This window comes from Neofelis nebulosa, chromosome X (genome assembly GCF_028018385.1).
Source record: "Neofelis nebulosa isolate mNeoNeb1 chromosome X, mNeoNeb1.pri, whole genome shotgun sequence".
Classification (NCBI taxonomy): domain Eukaryota; kingdom Metazoa; phylum Chordata; class Mammalia; order Carnivora; family Felidae; genus Neofelis; species Neofelis nebulosa.
In genome coordinates, this window is record NC_080800.1 from 81,699,356 (window position 1) to 81,726,628 (window position 27,273).

The 27,273-nt window shown below is 36.1% G+C and overlaps 2 protein-coding genes across 3 annotated transcripts in view; both read left to right on the forward strand.

Annotated features, from left to right (window-relative positions):
• CENPI (centromere protein I) overlaps positions 1-14,566 on the forward strand; it is an 80,214-nt gene extending 65,648 nt beyond the window's left edge. For both annotated transcript variants that reach the window (XM_058714731.1, XM_058714732.1), the window contains exons 20-21: positions 12,780-12,821; positions 13,524-14,566. In XM_058714731.1, the coding sequence (XP_058570714.1) occupies positions 12,780-12,821; positions 13,524-13,658 (177 nt within the window). In that variant the 3' untranslated portion in view covers positions 13,659-14,566. The remainder of the gene's footprint in view (positions 1-12,779; positions 12,822-13,523) is intronic.
• The window catches only part of DRP2 (dystrophin related protein 2), a 102,462-nt gene that overhangs the window by 1,625 nt on the left and 73,564 nt on the right, over positions 1-27,273 (forward strand). The window lies entirely within an intron of this gene.

A 27,273-nucleotide genomic window follows, 5' to 3' on the forward strand; every position in this document is an offset into this window, starting at 1 on the left:
GTATTTGCATTAAAATTATATTTTTAAGTACATAGAGGGATTTCAGAGGTGTATAGTTTAGTGATTTTCTGATATTCGTTCTTTCTTTCTCATCTTCATAATAATTTGTCTGATTTGTGTGTGTGTGTATATATATATATATATATATATATATATATATATAAAAACTTGTTTCAAATTCATAGTATTTATATTACTATTAACAATGAGACTACTGGATGAAATTTGAAATAATTTTAGTTCTTTTTGCTTCTGGACTAAATCCTACTAAAACTGTACAGAGCATGTACTGTATTTTATATACATTTAGGTATATTTGTTTCAGTTTCTTTTCATGCTTTAGAGGTTACTTTTAACATAGAATATGTAAAACATTTACCTAGTTCCAAATCTAAACTGTAGAAATGTCTCTTCCATCCTTGTCTCCTTCTTCTTCTCTCTTCTTTGTCTTTAGGTAGCCATTTTTATTGCTTCTTGTTTTAACCATCCAGTGTTGCCTTTCTTTAACTTAGTAAACATTGTTTTATAATCTGTCTGATAATTCCAGTATCAGAAGTGTTTGTGTGTACTGCTTGCCTCCTTTTTCTGCTGCTTCTTCCTCATATTGCTTAATTTCTTTGTGTGTCTGGTTATCTTTGGCCATGTGCTGGATACCTGGAATATTATCTGTAGAAGGAATCAGATTAGAGTGATATCTTCCTGCAGAGAGAACTTTCATTTACTTCCATAGATACCTAGGAGTGCTCTTTGTCTGGGACTACCCTAATACAAGTACTATGCTTAAGGTTCCCTTGATCATAGGTGGATAGACCAGCCTTTGAGAAGGCGAATTTACTTCTGATGAACTCTTACCTTGAAGGTATCGCCTTTTGGGTCTCTAGTTTAAATTGGAGGTTGGGTTATAAGACTTCCCACTTTGGCAGAACCTGTGCTTTGACTTTACTTACCTTTGCCCTTGGAAGCTGTGGAAGAAAAGCCAAGAGCGACTTTGAGAATGAGGTTTACCCATCTGGCTTCTCACGTTCTAGATACTGGCTTACCTTTCCATAGATTTTGGCATTCCTTACCATAGCATTAGGTCTTTGTTACTTTTTTTTACAAAACTTTTTTCATGTTGTAAATTTCAAACATACACAAGTAGAGAGAATAGTAAAATAAATCCCCACATACCCATCACCCAGTTCAGTCTCTACTCCCAACTGGTTTTAACCCTCACCCCACCCAGTTACTTTGAAGCAAATACCAAATGTTATACAATTTTGCTGTAAATACTTCATTATATACCTCTAAAAGATAGGGCACTTTAAAAAAATTAGTCTTTTTAAAACAGCTTTATTAAGATATAATTCAAATACAGTATAATCCACATGTTTAAAGTATATAGTTCAATGGCTTTTAGACTATTCACAGAGCTTTGCCTTCATGACAATATATTTTATAATATTTTTATTATCCTGGAAAGAAAATCTACACCCCTTAGCTGTCACTCCTGTCTCCCCATTTCCTGCCCCCATCCTAGGCAAATACTAATCTATTTTTATATCTATGTAGATTCACTTATTTTGGAATTTCATAAAAATAAACTCATAAAATCGGGGCGCCTGGGTGGCGCAGTCGGTTGAGCGTCCGACTTCGGCCAGGTCACGATCTCGCGGTCCGTGAGTTCGAGCCCCGCATCAGGCTCTGGGCTGATGGCTCGGAGCCTGGAGCCTGTTTCCGATTCTGTGTCTCCCTCTCTCTCTCTGCCCCTCCCCCGTTCATGCTCTGTCTCTCTCTGTCCCAAAAATAAAATAAAAAACGTTGGGAAAAAAAAATTTAAAAAAAAAAAATAATAAACTCATAAAATATATGTTATTTTGTGACTGGTTTCTTTTACTTAGCATAATGTATTCAAGGTTTATCTATGGCATAGCATGTATCAGTATTTCATTTGTTTTTATTGCCAGATAATATATTTTTGGGGCAGATATATTTCATTTTGCTTATCCATTAGTTGATGGACTTTTGGGTAATTTCCACTTTTTAGCTATTGTGAATGATGTTTCTATAAGGATTTGTATACAAGGTTTTGTGTGAACATGTTTTCATTTCTCTTGGGGATATGCTTAGAGGTGGGAATGCTGGATTATATGGTATAATCCATATTTAATTATTGGAGGAACTTCCAGACTGTTTTTGAAAGTAGCTGTACCATTTTGCATTTGTACCAACAGTGTGTGAGGGTTCTGTTTTCCCCATATCTTCCCCAAGACTTGTTATTCTTTTTTTTATTCTAGCCATCCTAGAGAGTGTGATACAGTACCGTATTGTGGTTTCAGTTTTTATTTCCCTGATAGCTGTTTATGTTCAGCATCTTTTTATGTGCTTATTGCCCATTGCCCATTATATATTTTCTTTGGAAAAAGGTCTGTTCAGACCTTTTGCCCATTTTTAAAAGTTTATTTATTTTGAGAGAAAGAGAGAATGAGCAAGGGAAGGGCAGAGAGAGAGGGGGACAGATGATGTGCAGCGGGATCTGTGCTGACAGCAGAGAGCGAGATGCAGGGCTCGAACTCAAGAACCATGAGATCGTGACTTAAGCCAAAATCAAGAGTCAGACCATTTTTTGGTTTACTTTTACTTTAAATTAGTTTATTCTGGGGGCGCCTGGGTGGCTCAGTCGGTTAAACGTGTGACTTCGGCTTAGGTCATGATTTCCCGGTCTGTGGGTTTGAGCCCTGCATAGGGCACTGTGCTGACAGCTCAGAGCCTGGAGCGTGCTTCAGATTCTGGGTTTCCCTCTTTCTCTGCACCTCCCCCACTTGTGCTCTGTCTCTCTCTCTCAAAGATAAATGAACATTTAGAAAAATAAAAAATAAATTAGTTTATTTTTTTTTTAATTTTTTTTAACGTTTATTTATTTTTGAGACAGAGAGAGACAGAGCATGAACGGGGGAGGGGCAGAGAGAGAGGGAGACACAGAATCGGAAGCAGTCTCCAGGCTCTGAGCCATCAGCCCAGAGCCCGACGCGGGGCTCGAACTCACGGACCGCGAGATCGTGACCTGAGCTGAAGTCGGACGCTTAACCAACTGAGCCACCCAGGCACCCCTAAATTAGTTTATTTTTAATGTATTTGTTTTATTGTTATCGACTCATTGAGAATCATTTGTATATTCTAAATTACTTATCAGAGAAATGATTTATAAAAGTTTTCTACTCTGTGGGTTGTCTTTTCATTGTTGCTATCTTTTGAAGGACAAAAGTTTTTAATTTTGTTGAACTTTTAATTTATGAATTTTTTTCCTTTATCATTTGTGCTTTTGAAAAATGACTTTGTATGTCCTTGTCTCCCCAGCACCTGGCAACCACCATTCTGCTCTCAATTTCTAGGAGTATGTTTGTTTATTTATTTATATGTTTATTTTTGAGAGAGAGTGAGCACAAGTGGGGGAGGTGCAGAGAGAGAAAGGGAAACCGAGCATCTGAAGCGGGCTCCACACTGGCAGCAGAGAGATCATGACCTGATCCGAAGTTGGATGCTCAACGAACTGAGCCACCCAGGTGTCCCAAGTTTGATTATTTTAGATTCACCATATAATTGGTACCATGTAATATTTGTCCTTCTGTGTTTAGCTTATTTCACCTAGCATAATTTCCTTCAGGTTTATCCATGTTGTCATAAATGGCAGGATTTCTTCCTTTTTTTAATTAAAAATTTTTTATAGATTTTTTAATTTTTAATCTTTCTTTCTATAATTTATTTGTTTTTTTAAATTTATATCCAAGTTAGTTAGCACATGGTGCCACAATGATTTCAGGAGTAGATTCCTTAAGCCCCTCCCTTTCCCATTTAGCCAATCCCCCCTGCACAACCCCTCCAGCAACCCTCTGTTCTCTATATTTAAGAGTCTCTTATGTTTTGTCCTTCTCCCTGTTTTTATATTATTTTTGCTTCCCTTCCCTTACGCTCATCTGTTTTGTATCTTAAAGTCCTCGTATGAGTGAAGTCATATGATATTTGTCTTTCTGTGACTGGCTAATTTTGCTTAGCATAATACCCTCTAGTTCCATCCATGTAGGTGCAAATGGCAAGATTTCATTCTTTTTGATTGCCAGGTAATACTCCATTGTATATATATACCACATCTTCTTTATCTGTATATATACCACCTCTTCTTTATCCATTCATCCATCGATGGACATTTGGGCTATCAACAATAGTGCTGCTATAAACATTGGGGTGCATGTGCCCCTTTGAAACAGCATACGTATCCGTTGGATAAATACCTAATGGTGCAATTGCTGGGTCATAGGCTAGTTCTATTTTCAATTTTTTGAGGAACTTCTATACTGTTTTCCAGAGTGGCCACACCAGTTTGCATTCCCACCAGCAGTGCAAAAGATCCTCTTTCTCTACATCCTCGCCAACATCTGTTGTTGCCTGAGTTGTTAATGTTAGCCATTCTGACAGGTGTGAGGTGGTATCTCATTGTGGTTTTGATTTGTATTTCCCTGATGATGAGTGATATTGAGCATTTTTTCATGTGTCGGTTGGCCACCTGGATGTCTTTGGAGAAGTGTCTATTCATGTTTTTTGCCCATTTCTTCACTGGCTTGTTTTTTGGGTGTTGAGTAAATTCTTTATAAATTTTGGATACTAACCCTTTATCTGATAGGTCATTTGTAAATATCTTCTCCCATTCTGTCACTTGCCGTTTAGTTTTGCTGATTGTTTCCTTCACTGTGCAGAAGCTTTTTATTTTGATGAAGTCCCAGTAGTTCATTTTTGCTTTGGTTTTCCTCACTGCCGGAGACATGTTGGGTAAGAAGCTGCTGCAGCCAAGGTCAAAGAGGTTTTTGCCAGTTTTTTCCTCTAGGATTTTGATGTCGTCCTGTCTTACATTTAGGTCTTTCATCCATTTTGAGTTTGTTTTTGTAAGTGTTATAAGGTAGGGGTCCAATTTCATTCTTTTGCATATGGATACCCAGTTTCCCAGCACCAATTGTTGGAGAGACTCTCCTTTCCCAAGTGTGTATTCTTGGCACCCTTGTAATTTCTGAGCTCTGTTCTGTTCCATTGGTTTGTGTCTGTTTTTATACAAGTACCGTATTGTTTTGATTACTGAGGCTTTGCTATATATTTTGAAATCAGGAAGTATGATTTCTCTAGCTTTGTTATTCTTGCTGAAAATTCTTTTGACTATTCAGGGTCTTTTGTAGTTCTCTATGAATTTCATAGTTTTTTTTTTCTTTCTGTAAAGAATGCCATTAGGATTTTGATAGGGATTTCATTGAATCTTTGAATCTGTATGTTGCTTTGGCTAGTATGTATATTTTACCAATATTAATTCTCAGAATCTATGAACACAGGATGTCTTTCAAACATTTTTACATATATTTTCATTTCTTATATTGGTGTTTTACAGTTTCTCAGTGTATAAGTCTTTCATATCCTTTGGTTAAGTTTATTCCTAAATATTTCATTCTTTTGAAAACTATTATAAATAGGATTTTCTTAATTTCCTTTTTGGATAATTGGTTGTTAGTGTATTGTTTGTGCTTTTGATGTCATAGCTCAGAAATCACTGCCTAACCCAAGATCATGAATTTATTCCCATGTTTTGTGTATGAGTTTTATAATTTTAGGTCTTATATTTAGATTTTTTACATTAAAAATTGTGATTTTTTTTTAGATTAAAAAATTGTGTTAATTTTTGCATAGGATGTGATATAGGTATCTAACTCCATTTTTTGGCATGTGGCGCTTCAGTTTTCCTAACACCATTTGTTGAAAAGACTTCTTTTCCTTTAAAATTTTTTTAACATTTATTTATTATTGAGAGACAGGACATGAGCATGAGAGGTGCAGAGAGAGAGAGAGAGAGAGAGAGAGAGAGAGAGAGAGAGAGAGAATCTGAAGCAGGTTCCAGTTTACAAAATGTTACATTAGTTTCAGTTGTACAACATAGTGATTCAGTCTTTCTATACATTATGCTATGCTCATCACAAGTGTTGCTACCATGTGTCACCATATAATGCTGTACCTTTTATTTCCATGACTCAATTCATTTGATAACTGGAAGCTGTGTATCCCACTCCCCACCACTCATTTTTCTTATCCTTCATACTCCCCCTTCCTTCTGGCAGCCATCAGTTCTCTGTATTTATAGGTCTAATTCTGCTTTTTGTTTGCTTGTTCATTTGTTTAGTTTTTTAGATTCAACATGAGTGAAATATGGTATTTGTTTTTCTCAGTCTGACTTATTTAATTTAGCATAATACGCTCTAGATCCACCCATGTCTGTTTGCTCTTTGATGGATATTTGGATTACTTTCCACTTTTGGCTCTTGAAAATAATGCTGCTATGAACATGGCTATAAAATTGTATGTTCAAGTCCTTGCTTTCAGTTCTTTTGGGTATATAGCCAGAAGTGGAATTGCTGGATCATATGGTAATTCTATTTATATTTTTTTGAAGAAACACTGTGCTGTTTTCCGTAGGTGTTTCCATATTAATTTTATATTCATACCAGCAGGGCACATGGGTTCCAATTTCTCCATGTACTCACCAACACTTCTTATTTCCCCCCCTTTTTTTTTAAATAGCCATCCTATGAATGTGAAGTGGTACCTCATTGTGGTTTTGATTCTCATTTCCCTAATGATTAGTATGTAGAGCATCTTTTCCTGTGTTCATTGGTCATCTGTATATCTTCTTTGGAGGAATGTCTATTCAAGTCCCTTGCCCATTTTTTCAAATCAAGTTATTTATTTTTTTGTTGTTGAGTTGTATGAGTTCTTTATATAAAAAGTCTGGGGGTGCCTGAGTGGCTCAGTTGGTTAAACATCTGGCTCTTGATCTCGGCTCAGGTCATGATCTCATGGCCTGTGATAGTGAGCTCCGTGTCAGGCTCTGCACTGACAGCATGGAGCTTGCTTGGGATTCTCACTCTCTCTCTCTCTGCCCCTGCCCCCACTCATATCACATGCTGTCTTTCTCAAAATAAATAAACTTTTAAAAAAGGTAATAAAAATTAAAAATCTGGATATTTACCCCTTATCAGATAAATGATTTACAAAATATCCCCCCATTCTATAGGTTGCCTTTTCACTCTTTTAATTGTGCCTGTTAATATATAGAAGTTTTCAAGTTTAAGGTAGCCCCATTTGCCTTTTTTTCTGTTTTTGCTTTTGTTGCCTGTACTTTCAGTGTCATATCCAAGACATCATTGCATAATCCAATGTCATAAAGCTTTCCTCCTGTGTCTTCTTCTAGGGATTTTATAGTTTTAAGTTTTATGTGTAGGTTTATAATTCATTTTGAATTAATTATTGTATATGGTATAAGGTAAGTGGTCACCTCTATTCTCCTGCTTGTGTATATCTGGTTTTCCCAGCACTATTTGTTAGAGAGACTGTTCTTTCCCCTTTAAATGATATTGAAACCTTTTTCAAAGATAATTTGACCATATTATACATGAGGGTTTATTTCTCAGCTCTCTGTTCTGTTCCACTGGTATATAGGTCTGTCTTCATGCCAGTACCATACTGTTTTAATTACTGTAACTTTGGAGTAAGTTTTGGAATTAGGAAGTCTGAGACTCCTATGGGTCCACTTAAATGCAGAAGTTTTTTCTTTCTCTTTTTTTCTTTTTTTAATTAAAAAAATTTAACATTTATTTATTCTTGAGAGAGAGAGAACATGAGCGGGGGAGAGGCAGAGAGAGGAGACAGAAGATCCAAAGCAGGTTCTGCTCTGTGAGCACAGAGCCCACTCCAACCCATGACCGTGAGATCATGACCTGAGCTGAAACCAAGAGTTGGTTGCTTAACCGACTGAGCCACCCAGGCACCCCCTTTTTTTTCAATAAATACAGTACAGTACTGTAAATGTATTTTCCTGATGGTTTTCTTAATAACATTTTTTTCTCTAGCTTACTCTATTGTAAGAATACAATGTATAATGTGTATAAAATATGCGTTAATTGACAGGTTATTGGTAAGACTTCAGGTCAACAGTATACTATTAGCAGTTAAGTTTTTGGGGAGTCAAAGTTACACACAGAGTTTTTGACTGTGCCAGGGTTGGCACTCCTAACCCCCTGTATTCAAGGGTCACCTGTAATTTCTTTTTGCTTTGAGTTTAGTTTGCCTTCCTGTTTCTAGTTTTTTAAGGCAGTGGTTTAGATTATTGAATTGAAATCTTCCTTCGTTCTTTTTTTTAAGTTTATTTATTTTGAGAGAGAGAGAGTGCAAGTGGAGGAGGAGCAGAGAGAGAGAGGGAGAGAATCCCAAGCAGGTTCCACACAGCCAGTGCAGAGCCCAGTGTGGGGCTCGATCCCACAAACTGCGAGAGATCATGGCCTAAGCTGAAGTCAGACACTTAATTGACTGAGCCACCCAGGTGCCCCTCCTTCATTCTTAATGTAGGTATTTACAGCCCTGACCTTTCAGCCACACTCACATAGGAAAGATCAGGTCACATGCCCCAGACACTTGCTGTTCTTACAGAATTTTAGTAGATTTTCTTGAATAAATATTGTTATATTTGTACATTAATATACCCTTAGGACAATTTCCAGATACTTTAAGTGCTGGGTTTTAAAAAATGGTCTTTGCCAAATTTTCTCATTTTCTGGAGAGTGTGTCCATAGAACTCATGATCTTCTCCTGGGAGTGAAACTCCATATGGACACTTTTTATCATAAAGCACCCACATTCAATTTCTTGAATATCCTTCTAGAGATATATTGTATATTTCTGTGTAAATGATCTTTTACAACATTATATACGATATCTACTGCCTCTTGAATTTTTGACTCAATATCTTGGCTTTGTTTCATTTTTGTATGCAAAGGGCTGCCTCATTCTTTTTGTTGTCTCCATAGTATTCCATCCTATGAATCTATATTAAAGTTAAGCATGTAAGTTATAAGTTGAGCATTTAAGTTGTTTCTAGTTCTGTTTTGAAATTATACTCTAATATTCTTTTTTTAATTTTTAAAATTTATTTTTGAGAGAGAGAGAGAGATTGACTGTGGGAGGGGCAGAGAGAGAGGGAGAGAGAGAGAATCCCAAGCAGGCTCCACACTGTCAGCACAGGGCCTGATGCGGGGCTTGAACCCACGAACTGTGAGATCATGACCTGAGCTGAAACCAAGAGTCAGATGCTTAACTGACTAAGCCACCCAGGTGTCCCTCTAATGAATATTCTTAAACCATTTACATCATTTCATACATATACAAGTGTGTCTGGATAAAATTGCTCTCAAGTGGAATTGTTCTCAAAGGTTATGTCTTTTTAATTTTGTTGGGTGTTGTTAAATTCCTTTCAGTAGAATTCATACAGATTTACATTACTGCTAACCATGAATGGTTGTTGGTTTCTCCATACCCAGTCAATAATGTTGCATCCAGTTCTTATTTGGCAAAGCATGTAATAAACCATAGATAAAGTATAAATGATTTTTATGAGTCAAATAATTTTTTCTTCTAGACCGTGTGTGTTATAAAATTCAGTCTCTAAAGTAGTAAATATTATCAACTAGAACATAGGTGAGCAAACTCATTTTGAAAGATCAGGAATTGATATATTCTTTTAAAGCAGAAAACAGTTTTTAAAATGTTTATTAAGGAAGGTTGGTTCTGACTAGAAGATTTAAATTCTAGTGGCATAGAGCACATTTGGCAAAATGTGAAACTGCCAGTTTTTAAAAAAATTTTTTTTAATGTTTATTTATTTCTGAGACAAAGAGAGACAGAGCATGAGTGGGGGAGGGGCAGAGAGAGAGGGAGACACAGAATCCGAAGCAGGCTCCAGCCTCCGAGCTGTCAGCACAGAGCACGACGTGGGGCTCAAACTCAGGAAACGTCAGATCATGACCTGAGCTGAAGTTGGACGCTCAACTGACTGAGCCACCCAGACGCTCCTGAAACTGCCAGTTTTTAAACTGATGATGTTTCTATATGGTTCTGAAAGTACTAGGCTTTAATGTCAATCTTTGTTTTAAAAAGAGCGCCTTTTTGAGCCCTTGTCACCAACTAACTGTTCATTATCTAAGTATCTTACCTTTGAGATGGTAAAAATAACCTCTGATACCATGGTAGTATGATTTGATTCTGACATTTTGATTTTACTGAATTTTAACATTGTTAATGTTTCAAATTAGTCAGCTTTTTAGAGATAATTTAGTAAATATAATTTGACCAATCAGTTTTCAGTGTCAAAGAGCTCTGTTCACTTAATGAGTCAAAATATTTTCAACATTTGTAGAGCCTTCATTTCAGGCAATTCTGAAGCTCTACATTTTATTATCATAATTACCTTTGAATCAATAGTTGTTTCTTTATTCATTCAACAAATATTTTTGTGTTTACTGTGCTTCTCACACTGGGAGTATAGTGCCTATGGAGACATACCAATATCTCTGCCCAAATGGAGTTTATATTCTAATGAGAACAAACAATAAACAAGTAAGGAGTAAATAAACATGATAATTATAAATTTTGAGAAGTGCTATGAAGAACATAAACAGGGTGGGGTGAGAGAAAGTGACTGGGGAGTTGTGAGGAATGGGTATTTAAGGAAGGCTTTTTGAGAAGGTGGTATTTGGTCTGAGATTTCTTCTAAAAGATGAGAATAAGCCAGCCTAAGAATAGCTGGAAGAAGAGCATTCTAGGCAGTGGGAATGGCACAGTGGCTCAAGGGGTTCAAGGGAAAAAGGAAGGCCAGTTTGGCTTAGAGCTTAAGGAAAAGAGGGAAAATGGAATGAAATAAGGTGGCAGAGATTCAGGGGCTATCTCTCTTATGAGTCTGTTAGGAGTGTCATGGGAAATAATTAAAACATTTTAAAGCAGGGTTGTAGTATGGTCTGAGTTTATGTTTAATAGACATCACTTTGGCTTTTTTCTGGAGGACAGAGTTATAAGAGGAGGCCCAAGTGGCTGCAGGGGCACCAATAAGGAGGCTGTTGGTGGAGTCTATACAGGAGATAGCAATAGAGATTTGTATATATGTGGTGGTAGTGGAGATGGATAGAAGTGGACTGGTTTGAGATATATTGCAGAGGTAGAACAGGCAGGACTTGATGATTTTATTGGAAGTGGGAATGAGGAAAAGAAAAGGACTTTTGAGTTTTTTTACTTGAGCAACTGGGTTGATGTTGGTTCCACTTATTAATAACAGGAATACTGATGAAAGAATAGGAGAAGTTATTTTGGTTTTGGGGGAGGGCGAGTTGAGACTCAAGTTCTGTTTTGACCTACTTAGGTTTGAGATACCTGTTAGATATCTAAGAGAAGTGTAAGTAGGCAGTTTGTAGATGGACTTGCAGCACAAGAGAGAAGTTGGAACTAGAGATATAAATATGGAATTCATCAGCATGGAGTTTAGAGTATATTTAATCGGTAAAAACACATTTTTTTCACTTTTGAACTTCTCAGAGATCAGGATGAGTCTTGTGATCAGTGTCAGCCAGGCAGCAATCAAGATATAGTTGTCATTTGCTGTTTTTTTAATATTTTTTTAAATGTTTATTTATTTTTGAGAGAGAGAGAGAGAGACAGAGTGTGAGGGGGGAGGGGCAGAGAGAGAGAGAGAGAGGGAGACAGAATCCAAAGCAGGTTCCAGGCTCTGAGCTGTCAGCACAGAGTCTGACATGGGACTCAAACCCACAAACCGCGAGTTCATGACCTGAGCCGAAGTCAGACACTCAACCTACTGAACTACCCAGGTGCCCCATCATTTGCTGTTTTTGAGTGTGCCCCAGGGGGTTGCCAAAATCAGACCTTGTGGGATGGTTGTCAGAAGCTTGGGGAAAAAACTTGCAGGAAATATTGGAACACTCTTTTAAGCCCCAAAAACCAAATGTCCTGGAAGAAAGAGGGGAGGGAAGCAGTAAACTATACATGTTATGGACTTTCTTAGAAGCAGGTGCCAAAAGTAGGTTAGGTTTATGTAATTGCGATCCCAGTACCAGTATCTTTTAGTTCTTATAAGAAATGTTCCATTGCCAACACTCTGGCACAGAAGATGATATTGTGTGGGAAAAAAACATAATTATCTACAGCTCTTGAGTAGAAAAGTAATTCAGAAGAGTAGGACTCTGAATACTTTCCCTACTTAATTTTGTTTATATTTATCATTTCATGTTTATAAAAAGGATATATGATCAAAATCTGCCTACATCTAAAACTCAATCATTATAAAATAAAAATGTTTTAAATTTTAAGTGTTAGAAGACGTTGTGTTATATATAGTTTAATAGGCATAGTTTTTTCTTAGTAATATATAAAAATGTTTGTTTTAGAATTAATGACTTTTCATTGAAGTATAGTGGGTGATAGTTAAAGATAGGAAATAAATGAGATCACCTAGATCTGAGTTTTCATAAAGAATCACAGTTTTTATAGAATCTACTGTGTACAGAGACTGCCTCACCAGACTTCCTTCTCATCCTTCAGGACTCCGTTCGGGTGTCCTATACCTCAGAAGAAGCCTTCTCTAACATCTTTCATCTTCACCCCAGTGACTGAGTACATATTTGAGGCCATAAATTAGCAAAATGATGTATACTTTCTTCACTGTGATCTTATTTTCCTTCTGTGTGTACTCTAGGGAGCAATATCGAAGGCTATCATGAGTGTTTATTCAAAAGGAATCCAAAAGCGATAGCAGGAATAAAATGTAGCAAATGAATCAGACAATGAAGAGCTATCTTAATTTTCTAGTAATTTTTACTAACCAAATATTTCCATCCTCATATCTCCCCACTTCTTTTTTGCTTTTGTTTTTTAAGGAATGGCCAGAAGAAAGGAGAGTAAACATGAGTTCTGTTCGGGTAAATAAATTTATATTCATCATGTTCAGGGATTTACTACAGCTTCATTTCATCAAAAAATTTATACCTTCACTTTTCTCCCAACCTTAATCCTGCTGCCTCCACAAAGTCGAAGTGAAGTGTTTGCCTTCTGAATTCATTCCAGTGACTTTGATGTGCATTTATTGGCACATACCCTATACAGTCTTCTCTAAGATACAGCTATTCATAGTTTGACTCTTGCTGTTGTATCTGTGCATTTTCTCATTTTATAATACAGTTGCATGTATTCAAAGTGTGACTATAATGAGGCTGATTCCACAAAACCTAACACAGTTGTCTCATTGTTACAGAAACTCTGTTGTGCACATATTTAATGTAGGCAGTAACATAATGTCTGGTCCCATGTTAGCTATTTTAAATGTTAAATTTCTAGAATGTGCGAATGATGACCCATTTCCATTTCATAGTACTTGTTCAGTTGAACAGCTAAAAAATTTTTTGCCAGTATAATAAAAGGAATGTTTAGCCCTTAAATTATGGGTACTTTCTGGTTTGAATATTACTTAGTGCCTGAGTTCCAGTTATAAACCTGGCTCCTCTGAGCTAACTCTTGGTATGTGCATTCAGTACATTGGGAACTTTTCCTAGGCAAAGATCAGGAGGTAGAGAATAAGCCTAGTAAATATTTGATAAGTAATTTTCCCCTTTTTGTGCCTGCAGGGAAAGAAATGGAACTGGTATTTGGACTATTTATTTTCAGAGGGGTTACAAGGCTTGAAACTTTTCATAAGGAGTAGTATTCATCGTTCTTCTACCCCCCTGACCAGAGAGCATAAACCACATCATCAACATTAAATGAGTTTTGACTGAAACAAACTGACCATACCGGACCAAATTCTTTTCCTTGTTGCTAGAGAGGCCAAGTGGCTCAACTTGAGTTGCCATAATCTGTTCACCAACAGACTGCCATCCTCGGAGCACTTGGACTGGCCTTCTTTGCATGGCTCAGGAGAGCCTCAGTGTGGCTAAATTTATTTTTCAAGATCTAGATTCTTTAGCCCACTAGTGAAAACTGACTTCATCATCAGTCTCAGCCTTCCACCAGATTATACATAAAGAGATTCATCTATTAGGTGGTGGAATTTTTCACATTCTTGTGGACTCTAAGTTGCATCAGTGGAAGAGAGCAGATAACATATAGTGGCAGTTAAGCCACAGACATACTCATGCAAAAAGCCCTGCCGCTTCTGAAACCTCTGGGGATATTGCCATTTTCCTTGTTGTGAACAACAATGTCAGCATCAAGTTAACAGGATACATTTCTAATGCTTAAAGCCAGCTCTAGCTAATTGGTAGCTTCCTGGGCCTTCACTGGTAGCAATTTGATGAGAGAAGGAAGGGGAGAGGATTGTGGGATAATCTAAAATGTTCCCATTTATTCCACTTTGATTTCATAAAACTGTACTATTTTGTGTATGTGTATATATGTATATGTTACATGTCCCGTTTTTACATGTTCAGGCTCATTTAAATAAACCGAGACTTTATTTTGGGGGATCATTCTGAAGCTTTTAAAAAAATTTTATCATAGCTAGAATATTTTGCTGAAAATTCAAATTCACTGCTACTGAGTAACTCTTCTCCTTTTAATAAAATTCATGTCATTTGAGAGAAATTAAGCTGAGTTTACTTTTGGTTTTAAGGGCACATTATTGTGGCTTTTGTTTTTCCTCTAAAGCAAAATAAAACTATATTATTGGATAGTGCTCAGACTCGAATCCCATTCATTCATTTTTGGGGTTCAGTACATATTTATCTAGTTTACTATGTGGCAGATATTCTTTTGTGTGCTGGTTGTATAGCTGTGACCAATACAAAGTACTGCTTTTGTGAAATTTACTACGTCCTTTTGGAGAAGGCAGACAATAAAAATGTAAGCAGAAATATAACATGAGGTGCTATAAAGAAGAAACAAGGAATAGGGAGAGAATATTTAGAGGGTTGCTACTTTAGATAAGGTGGTTAGGGACTAAGGCCTATTGGAGGAGGTGACTTATGCAGAAGCCCTAATGAAATAAGTATATGGGCCATGTGAATATTTGGGGGAAGAGCATTCTGGGCAGAGTCAAAGGCAAGTTGTGAAGGGCTTAAAAATGTTAACTTAGTTGGCATACTTTTGAGAGCTAGCAGAGAGACCAGTCAGGTTACAACATAGTAATTAAAGGAGAAGAATGGTAAGGAATGACATAGGAAAGAAACCATTGAGTAGTTCATAAAGGCCCTAATAATGTGGTATACAATAAGAAGTCATTAGAAGGATTGAGAGCAGAGTGATATACTTTGGCTTACCTGTATGGGAGCTGTTGTTTGAAGGTTAGTTAGACTGAAGAGAATTAAGGGTTAAAGCAGAGAGACCGGTTAAGTTATTAGAGTTCCAGTAAAGAGTCTTAGACTAGTATGGTAGATGATGGGGAGATGGTTAGGTATTGGATTTAGGCTCTACTTTAAAGGTAGAGAAGATAGGATCTGCTGTTAGCTTGGATATGAGAGGGAAAGAGAGAAGAAAAGGGTGACTCAGGTTTTTGACTGAGCAACTGGGGGAATTCTGGGTTGCAAAGATGTGGGATACTGGAGGAGGAACAGATTTGGAGGAGTGTTCAATCAAAAGTTCTGTTTTGGCCATGTTAGGTTGAAAATGGAGTAGGCAGTTGGATATCCTAAGTCTAGAATTCAGGGTACAAGTTGGGACTGGCAGACTTAATTTCGGTGTCATTAGTGAATAGACATGACATCATATAAGATCATTTAGTGCAGCTAGAAAAGAGCAGATAAAGACAGCATAGGACTGAGCCCTATGGTATATGCCAACATTAAAAAGTAGAAGAGAAAAGGAGGAACCAGCAAATGACTGAGAAAGACCCACTGGTGGCTAAAATAAAAGTCAGGAGACTGGAAGCCAAGTGAAAAAAGTGTGTCAAACAAGAAGGAGTATTTATTGGTGTGGAATATTGCCTATATACCCAGGTAAAAAAGTTTTAGCCACTTTGAAGTAAATGTGATAGCGTCCCCAATAGATACCCTTTCTCATTTAGAGTGTTCTCTTTGTTTTTAAGGTTGTGTTCTAAATAACTTTCCATATTGTTACTCAGGACATGATATTTTTGTCTTTAAGGTCATGTGGAACTTTCAATTGTGAGAAGGGATTTGATTATTTTTCCTAAAATTTAACCCCTAACAGTCTTCCAGTCATGGAAGAAATTTCTAAACCTAAGTTTTTGACCCAGGAAAAAAACTATTTTTCTTTATGTTTGTCTTCTTGTTCAGTAAGGATTCCCTGGGGATCTTTTTAGTCCATATTATTCTCTTGATCAATTTTTTTTAACCCACTTAAGATTATATAAATGGATGTGCAAATAAGCCAAATCTAGTTATTTAAAAACTCTTTTTTGAAGAATGTTCATGACAAAAATAAGATTTAAATAAGAATATTTTGCTTTAGTGCAAAAGTTGTCTAGAAGAGAAAAATAGAAAATTTGGTTTATTATCCCAATTGTACAAAAATAACTAATTTTCTTTACCTAGTATTTATGTAACATTGTTGATGTTATAAATATTGACTTAATAATGTTCAATACTAAATTTCTGTTAGATTTCTAACATTTTATTTTTCTTTTTATCATAACTTCTTCCTCTTGGTCTTGAGGATGACCTGGAAAGAAAAGTTTAGATAAGTCTATGGTATCTCACATAATTTCTGTTAACATAGCAGACATTCTGTCTAAATCAGATACATTTTATGTCACACAGTGGTTTACTAGAAATAAGAAAAAATATTCTCTAAAATTGATATTATACTTTTAAGATCTCTTTTCAATTGATGTAACTTTTTACTTCATTTTTTATTATAGAAAGCCTATATTTTTGTCACATAAGAATTCTATTTTTGATAAAGATGGATGCTATGGACTGAATGTTTTTTTCCCCAAATTCAGACATTGAAGCCCTTACCTCTAGCATGATCGTATTTGGAGGTGGACCCTTTGGGAGGTAATTAGGTCATGAGAGTGGAGTCCTCATCAATGAGATTAGTACTTTTATAAGAAGAGACAAGAAGGGGACCTGGGTGACTCAGTTGGTTGAGCGTCTGACTCTCCATTTTGGCTCAGGTACTGTTCCTACGGTCATGGGATCAAGCCCTATGTCAGGCTCTGCAGTAAGTGTAGAACCTGCTTAAGATTCTCTCTCTCTCTCTCTCTCTCTCTCTTTCTCTCTCGGCCTCTCTCCCTGACTCGCGTGCTTTCTCTCTCTCAAAAAAAAAAAAGAAACAAGGGAGATACCGATTTTTCTCTCCCCCATGTGAAGATACAGCAAGAAGGTAGCCATGTACAAGCTAGAAAGAAGACCAGAACCTGTCCATGTTATAGCACCCTGATCTTGGAGTTTCAGCCTCCAGAATTGTGAGAAATAAATTTGTTTTTTAAATCACCAAGTCTATGGTATTTTTGTTATAGCAACAATGGCCAACAATGTTTAACAGAATATATTTTTGATCTGAATCATCAATGCTTTATATTTATAATACCAGAAAAAGATGTCTTCCCCAGAAGCATAATAAGTACATATGAATTAAAGTTAACATTTATTTATTTATTTATTTATTTATTTTAATGTTTATTTATTTATTTTTTTTTTTAATTTTTTTTTTCAACATTTTTTATTTATTTTTGGGACAGAGAGAGACAGAGCATGAACGGGGGAGGGGCAGAGAGAGAGGGAGACACAGAATCGGAAACAGGCTCCAGGCTCCGAGCCATCAGCCCAGAGCCTGACGCGGGGCTCGAACTCACGGACCGCGAGATCGTGACCTGGCTGAAGTCGGACGCTTAACCGACTGCGCCACCCAGGCGCCCCTATTTATTTATTTTTGAGAGAGAGAGAGAGAGCACAAGCAGGGGAAGGGCAGAGAGAGAGAGGGAGACACAGACTCTGAAACAGGCTCCAGGCTCTGAGCTGTAAGCACAGAGCCTGATGTGGGGCTCGAGCCCAGGAACTGTGAGATCCTGCCCTGAGCTGAAGTTGGATGCTTAACTGAGCCTCCCAGGTGCCCTAAAGTCTACTTTTAGTTATGTAGCAGAAGAGCAATTTTTTTTAGCTTTCTAGGAGGAATCTTAGCTTATCTAACTAGATTTGGTGCACAGAGGTGAAGGCTGGATGTTGAGGAATCCTTTCACTGCTTCTAGTTTTAGGTTTATCATTAATGAATTATATGACCTTGGAAGTCACTTAAGTACTTTGCCTCTTGATTCCCTCTTTGGCAAAATTTAGACTCTAATGTATGTCTTTCAAAGATTTGGCATATAAAATGATAGAAAACCTGTGAAATTTCATTGAAAGCCATAAAGGGAGAAAAAAGATACAAAAGTTTTTCTTACCTTTGAAGTGTATGTAACCAAAGTATAACTTACAGAATGCAATTGAAGACTGTCACAGAAGGTAGTAGCATATTGAAGTAATATGCATTTTGTTATACTCTACATTCTGGGTGAACATAGGTTGCCTGACCCTTTCTGGAAAAAGTGCTGAAACTATGAATAAGCATTTATTCAAGAGTTTAACATCCTGGTCATTTGTGAGTATTCCAGCCCTGGATACAATAACACAGTTAATATCACATGATATTGAACAAGACTACATTTAAATTTTTTTTAATGTTTATTTATTTCTGAGAGAGAGACAGAACATGAACAGGGGAGGGGCAGAGAGAGAGGGAGACACAGAATCCAAAGCAGGTTTCACGCTCTGAGCTGTCAACAGAGCCCGACGCAGGGCCCAAACCCACAAACTGTGAGATCTTCCCAGAGAAGTATCTGTCTAATTGGTCAAAATTAGCAAAGGCAATCATTCAAAGTCTCTGGAGAATAATAAAAGGATTTACAGCAAATTGAGAACAATTTATTCAAAACATATAGGATTCAGTAATAGTAGTAGGGAGGCTATAGCATCTGTGGTAGAGGCTACACCCATTCCCTCTCCCAACTTTGTTTCGGAAGAGGTGTTCTAGCACTTAGAAACCAAATGGCAACTCCCATCAGTCCCAGATACTGTTCTATAATACAGAAGTTCTGCCATGGAGAGGTAAGAGAAAACCTCAAAGATTGGCAACATCCTGGCCCTGTCTGAGGGGTCTGACTTTATTTGGATAGTGGAGCAATATATGCCTCCAAGGAATTGTTCAAAATAAAAATCAGATAACAGTTACCAGAGAGCAAAACCATGGTGTAATACCAGTGGAAGCAGATCTAAAGTTTAACAGGGAGATCAGAAAGAGACAGCAAAGGAGGCCTGATATAGAATAATGTGCTGATACCTAAGGCCACACTCTCAGGAGCAACTGGAGAGGAAACTGCTTTGCTATTAGTCCTCAGTGGAACAAACTTGTAAACTCCCTGTAATGTGAAAGCAGTCTCCAAGCCACACAGATCACACAGCAAAAAATGAAAACCTTACTGGCTCAGGAACTTAAACACAACTCTGGTCAATCAGTAACTGACTGCTAAACTGTAATGACCCAGGGATGACCCTTAGGATGCCAGGTTTAGAGATAAAGGCAAGAAAAAATCCAAACAGGAAAAGTAAAGGCTGCATACTGTGGAGAAACAGACTTCACAGAATTAGTCTAGCCAAGTTAGTAAACAGCAGCAATAAGCACCAGAACAGGAACAATCAGTATCCAGAGCTGCTACAATATATTATCTAAACTGTTATAAGGGGCAAAGAAATAGGAACATGTGACCCATCCACAGGAAAAATAGAAATTTCCTTTGAAAGCATCAGATGCTGAACTTGGTGGACAAGGACTTCAAAGCAGCTATTATAAATATGTCTAAAAAACTTCAACCATGTTTGAGACGCCTGGCTGGCCCAGTAGAAAGTGCGACTCGATCTAAGGGTCGTGAGTTCAAGCCCCACATTGGGCATAGAGCCTACTTAAAAAAAAGGAACTTCAACCGTGTTTAAAATAATTAAAAGGAATATATGATGATAATGGCATCCAAAAGAAAATATCTGTAAGGGATAGAATGCATACACACGCACTCCAAATGGAAATCATGGACTTGAATGAAGAAAAATGAACAGAAACTTAGAGAAATGTGGTACATCATTAAGCACACAAACACACTCATAATGGGTATAGCAGAGGAGGAAACAAAGGGATAGAAAAATATTTGAATAAATAATGGCTGATAATACACCAAATTTGATGAAAACAGTCTATACATTCAAGCTCAGGGAAATACTAGCAAATCAAGTCCAGCAATATACAAGGGATTATACTCCCCGACTGGGATCTATGCCAGTCATGTAAGATTGGTTTAACATCAATGTTATACACCTTATCAAAATGGTTTAAACTAAGAATACATCTAATAAATGCAAAGATATCCCATGTTTATAGATCAGAAGACTGAATATTGTTAAGATGGCAATACTCCCCAAACTGAGTATTCAATGCGAGCCCTATTAAAACCCTGGCTGGCATTTTTGCAGAAACGGACAAGGTGATTCTAAAATTCAAATGGAAATAGGCCATGAATGACCAAAATAACCCTGAAAAAGAGCAAAGTTGGAGTCCTCACACTTCTCTATTTCAGTTTGCTAAAAGGCTACACTAATCAAGACAGTGTTATACTAGCATAAGGATACACATAGATGAATGGGATAGAATTGAGAGTCCAGAAATAAACTCATTCAAGTAAGATCAGTTTGATTTCCAACAAGGAAGACAGTCAATGGGGAAAGAATAGTCTTTTCAGAAAGTGGTGCTGGGACAATTGGATATCCCCATGCAAAACCATCTGGTTGGACCCCTATATCACATCATATACAAAAATTAACTCAAATGGATCAAAAATCTAAATGTAACATCTAAAACTGTAAAACTAGATAAAAACTAAATCTTAACGACCTTGAGATAACAAAAGCACAAACAGTAAAAGAAAAAATTCATGAACTTCATCAAAATTAGAAACTTTGTGCTTCAGATAGACCACCAAGAAAGTGAACAGAAAATGCACAGAATGGGAGGAAAAATTTGCAAATCATGTATCTGAGAAGTGTCTTGTATCTAGAGTAAGTCTTGTGTCTTGTATCTAGAGTAGTGACTCTTGTAAGTCAATAGTCAAAAGACAACTCAATTAAAAAATGGGCAAGAGATCCAGATAGATATTTCTCCCCAGAAAAGTCTGTGAATGGATAATAAGAACATTAAAAGTCATTAGGTAAATTCAATCAAAACCACAATGAGATACCACTTTATAACCATTAGGATGGCTATAATAAAAGAACAAGTGAGTATGTGGAAAAATTAAAAGACTCATACATTGCTGACTAAACTATAAATAGTATAGCCACTCTGAAATACAATTTGGCAGTTCCTCAAAATTTTTAACAGAGATCCTGTATGAGTAATTCCACTCCTGAGTATATAACCCAAAAGAAATGAAAACATGTCCCCATAAAAATTTGTGCACAAATGTTCATAACAGCATTATTTATAATAGCCAAAAAGAATCAACCCAAATGTCCAACTGATGAGTGAATAAATAAAACCCACTATCTCCATATAATGGAATAGTGTTTGGCCAAAAACAAAGCAAAACAAAACAAAACAAAAAAAAAAAGAATCGAAGAAGTGATATATATTATACTATGGAAAAAAACTCAAAAACTTATGTGAAGTGAAACATGACACTCACAAAAGAGCACATATTGTATGGTTCTGTTTACATGAAAATGTCCAAAATAGGCAAATGTTTATAAAGACAAAAAATAATGTGGTTGACTATAGGGCTGATGGGGAAAGGGAGGCAGATAATGGGGTGTACTATACACTGAAAGTTTGTGCCCCCCTCTTTCAAATTCATGTGTTGAAACCTAATGTGATATTTGGAGGTGGGACTTTTAGGAGGTGATTAGGTCATGAGGGTAGAGCCATTATGAATGAGTTAAGTGCCCTTGTAAAAAGAAGCCCTGGAGGACTCCCTTGCCTCTTTCATCAAGTACAGTTATAAGATGACTGTCTATGAACCAGAAAGTCCCAGGTGTTCCAGTGAATGGTATTTTACATAAAATTGGGGAGCTATCTCACGTTTTTAGATGAATAATTGTATATATTTGATTTCAGGTGATTCTTAAATTTCACATATGAGTGAAATAATATGGTATTTGTCTTTCTCTGACTTATTTTGCTTAGCAGAATACACTCTACTTCCATCCATATTGTTGCAAATGGCAAGATTTCATTCTTCTTTATGGCTGAGTAATATTCCTTTGTGTATATGTGTGTATGTGTGTGTATATATATGTGTGTGTGTATGTGTGTATATATATATATATATATACATGTATGTATATATATGTGTATATATATATATATATATATATATACATATATATGTGTATATATATGTGTATATATACCAGTTCTTCTTTATCCATTCATCAGTTGGTAGACATTTGGGTTCTCTCCATAGTTTGGCTATTGTTGGTAGTGCTGCTATAAACATCACGGTGCATGTACCCCTTTGAATCTGTATTTTTGTATCCTTTGGATAAATACCTAGTAGTGCAATTGCTGGGTTGTAGGGTAGTTCTATTTTTAATTTTTTCCAGAGTGGCTGCACCAGTGTGCATTCCCACCAACAGTGTAAGAGGGTTTCCCGTTTTTCCACATACTCACCAACATCTGTTTTTTCTTGTGTTGTTAATTTTAGCCATTCTGACAGGTGTGAGGTGGTATCTTATCATGGTTTTGATTTGTATTTCCCTTATGACGAGTGATGTTGAGCATCTTTTTTGTAAAAATTAGGCTTATTTCAAAAAGTTAACCCAGTTTCTAATATACTCTGTATAAAAAATCTTAATCATGTTTAGAATTCCATGTTATTACTGCAAAATCTAGGATTATCCATTTTGAAGTGTACAATTCAGTGGCAACAAATACATTTGCAATGTTATACAACCATCACCAATATCTAGTTCCTGAACTTTTTCATCACCCCTTCCAAATGTACTTGTTAAGCAGTTGCTCCTCATTTTCCCTTCTTCTCCCAGCCCCAGGCAATCACCAATCTGTGTCTCTTTCTATGGATTTGCATATGCTGGATATTTCATGTAATCATACAATACGTGGCCTTTTGGGTCTGGTTTCCTTCACTTAGCTTAATGGTTTCAACATTATGCAATATGTATCAGTACTTCATTACTTTTTATGGCTGAATAATATTCTATTGTATGTATATACCATCTTTTGTTATCCATTTATGAGTTGATGGACATTTAGGTTGTTTTCACCTTTGGCTGTTGTGAATAGTGCTGCTATGAACATTCAAATTTTTATTTGAACACCTGTGTTTCAGTTCTTTGGGGTATATAACTAGGAATAGAATTACAGAGTCATATGGTAATTCTACGTTTAACTTATTGAAGAACTGCAAAACCGTTTCCCAATGAGTCTTCACCATTTTACATTCCCATCAGTAATGTATGAGGGTTTCATTTTTTTCCACATAATCACTAACGTTTTTCATTTTTGTTTAGTTTTATTTATTTTTTTATTTCTTTATTTTGAGAGAGAGAGAGAGAGAGAGAGAGAGTGTGAGAGAGAATCCCAAGCAGGCTCCCTGCTGCCAGTGCAGAGCCTGACACAGGGCTCGAACCCATGAACCACAAGATCATGACCTGAGCCAAAACCAAGAGTCAGACACTTAACTGACTAGAGCCACCCAGGCACCCCTATTATTTTTCATTGTTAAAAAATTACATCCATGCTAGTGGGTGTGAAGTGGTATCTCACTGTGGCTTTTGATATTCATTCACCTAATGACTAATGATGTTGAGCTTCTTTTTGTGTCTTGTTGGCCATTTTGTATCTTTTGGAGAAATGCCTATTTGAGTCCTTTGCCCATGTTTAAAAATTGGGTTGTTGGTCTTTTTTGTTGTAGAGTTGGAAGACTTCTTTATATATTCTGAATACAAGATGCTTATCAAATATATGATTTGCAAATGTTTCGTTGCCTTTACACTTTCTTGATAGTGCCCTTGGTACACACAATTTTTCAACTTTGATGAAGTCCAATCTATTTTTTTCGTTGGTTACTTGTATTTTTTTTTTTGAGGGAGAAAGATGGGGGAGGGGCAGGGGGAGAGGGAGAGAGAAATTTAAGTAGGCTTCATGCCCAGCACCAAGCCCACTGTGGGGCTTGATCTCATGACTACGAGATCATGACCTGAGCCGAAATCAAGAGATGGACACTTAACTGACTGAGCTACCCACACGCCCATGATTGCTTATCTTCTGATGTCATGTCTAAGAAATTGTTGCCTAAACCAAGGTCATGAAGATTTACATCAATATTTTTTTAAAGATAATTTATTGTCAAATTGGTTTCCATACAACACCCAGTGCTCATCCCAACAAGTGCCCTCCTCCCTGCCCATCACCCACTTTCCACTCTCCCCCACCTCCCCATCTACCCTTACATCAATATTTTTTTCTATAAGAGTTTTACAGTCTTAGCTCTTATTTTAGATCTTTCATCAATTTTGAGTTAATTATTTTATATGGTGTGAGTTAGAGGTTCAAATTCATTATTTTGCATGAAGATACACATTTATCCCAATAGCATTTAGTAAAAAGGCTATTATTTCCCCCATTCAATTGTCTTCACATCCTTGTCAAAAATGAATTGGCTATAGAGGTATGGGTTTATACTTTCAATTTTGTTCCAATGATCTATATGTCTGTTCTTATGTCAGTACCACACTGTCTTGATTAGTGTAGTTTTGTGGTAAGCTTTCAAATTGAGAGGTGTGGGTAATCCCCTTTGTTCTCTTTTTTCAGTGTTGTTTTGGCTATTCTGGGTCCCTTGCATTTCCATATGAAGTTTGGATTAACTAGTTAATGTCTGCAAAGAAAGACAATTGGAATTGTGATAATGCATTGAAACTGTGGATTAGTTTGGGGAGTAGTGTCCTCTTAACAATTTTAAATCTTTCAGTTCATAAACACCAGATATCTTTCCATATATTTAGGTCTCCTTTACTTAATTTCAACAATGTTTTGTAGTTTTTAGTGTACAAGTCTTATGCTTCTTTGTTCAATTTATTCTTAAGTATTTTATTCTTTTTGGTGATATTGTAAATGGAATTGTTTTCTTAATTTCATTTTTTATTGTTCATTATCAGTATGTAAAAATACAACTGATTTTATCTGTATTTTATTTTTTTTACTGAAACTTTGTACATTTTGAATATTACCTTCCCATTCCCCCTCCCTCCAGCCTATGGCAATACCATCCTACTCTCTGCTTCTATGAATTTGAGTGTTTTGGATTCTTCATATATATGGTATCATGTAGTATTTGTCCCATGGCTGGCTTATTTCATTTAGAATAATGTCCTCTATATTCACCTATGTTGTTACAAATGGTAGAATTTTCTTGTTGTTTTTTTTTTAGGCTGAATAATGTTCCATTGTATGTATATAACATATTTTCTTTATCAATTCATCCATCAATAGATATTTAGGTTGTTTCCATGTCTTGGCTATAGTGCATAAAGCTGCGGTGAACATGGAAGTGCAGGTATGTCTTCAAGAACTTGATTTCAATTCCTTTGGATATATACCCAGAAGTGGGATTGCTGGATCACATAGTAATTGTATTTTTAAGTTTTTGAAGAACCACCATACTGTTATTTATAGTAGTACACAATTTACATTCTCACCAACACTTTGTAAGAGTTCTTTTTTCTCCATAGTGTTGACATTTGTTATCTTTGGGTTTTTGTTTGTTTGTTGGCTTGTTTTGATAATAGCTATCATAATAGGTATGAGGTGATATCTCATTATGATTTTGATTTGCATTTCCCTAATGATTAGTGATTTGAGCACCTTTTCATATGCCTTTTGGCCATTTCTGTGTCTTCAAAGAAATGTCAATTCAGTTTCTTTTCCCTTTTTTAAAAATCAGGGTTGGTTTTTTTTTCTGTTCAGTTGTAGCAGTTTTGAGATACAACTGATTTTAGTATTTTGATCATGTATCTTGCAACCTTGCTGAACTTGTTTAATAGCTCAGATAGTTTTTTAGATGATTTATTTTGATTATCTATACACAAGATCATGCTATCTGCAAATAGAGATTTTTTTTACTACTTCATTTCCCATCTGATGTGTTTTATTTCATTTTCTTGACTAATTATCTTGGCTAGTATCTACCTCCAGTAGAATGGTGAATGGAAATGGGGAGAGTAGACATCTTTTTCTTGTTCCTTGAACTCAGGGAGAGAGCTTTCATTCTTTTGGGATTAAGTATGATGTTAGCTATGGACATTTAGTAGATGTTCTTTATAAGGAAATTCCCTTCTATTCCTCATTTGCTGAGTTCTTTTATTATATAAAAAGGTATTGGTTTCTCTGCTTTTGTTGAGATGATCATATGGTTTTGTTTCTGTACTTTATTTTATTAATACCATGAATTACATTGGTTGATATTTATATGTTTACTCAACATTACATTCCTGGGTCAAATCCCACTTGGTCATGGAATGCAATACTTTTTATATGTGGTTGGATTTGACTTGATAGTATTTTACTGAGTATATACAACATCTGTATTCATGAGTGATGTTGGTTTGTATTTTCTTGTGATATCTTTGTCTGGTTTTGATATTGGGGTAATACTGACCTCATAGAATGAGTTAAGAAGTGTTCTATATTTTGGAAGAGTTTGTGAAAGATTGGCATAAACTCTTTAAATTACTTTAATCATTAGATACTTTAAATTCTTTAGAATTTACCAGTGAAGCCATCTCGTCTTGGACTTTTCTCTGTTGGGAGGCTTTTGATTACCAATTTAATTTCCTTACTCATTGTTGGTGTGTTCAGAATTTTCTATTTCTTCAAGATTCATTCTTGGTAGGTTGTATGTTCCTAAGAATGTATCCCTTTCTTCTAAATTATCCAATTTGTTGGCATATAATTGTTCATAGTATTCTTCTATGATGCTATATATTTTGTGTAATCAGTTGTAATGTTTCCTCTTTCATTTATGATTTTATTTGTGTCTTCTCTCTTTTTTTCTTGGTTAGTGTAGCTAAAGTCTTGCCAGTTTTATTTACCTTTTCAAAAAACCAATTCTTAGTTTTGTTGCTCTTTCCTATTATGTTTCTGGTCTCTACTTCATATATCTCTGTTGTTTACATCCTTCTGCAAACTGTGGGCTTAGTTTGTTCTTTCTTTTTGAGTTCTTCAAGGTGTAAAGGTAGGACCTTTATTTTCATTTCTTTTCCTTAATGGAGGCATTTATTATTTACCCCCAAGAACTGCTTCCACTGTATCCCATAGTTTTGATATATTGTATTTCTATTTTCACTTGTGAGATTTTTTTAATTTCCCCTTTGATTTTTTCTC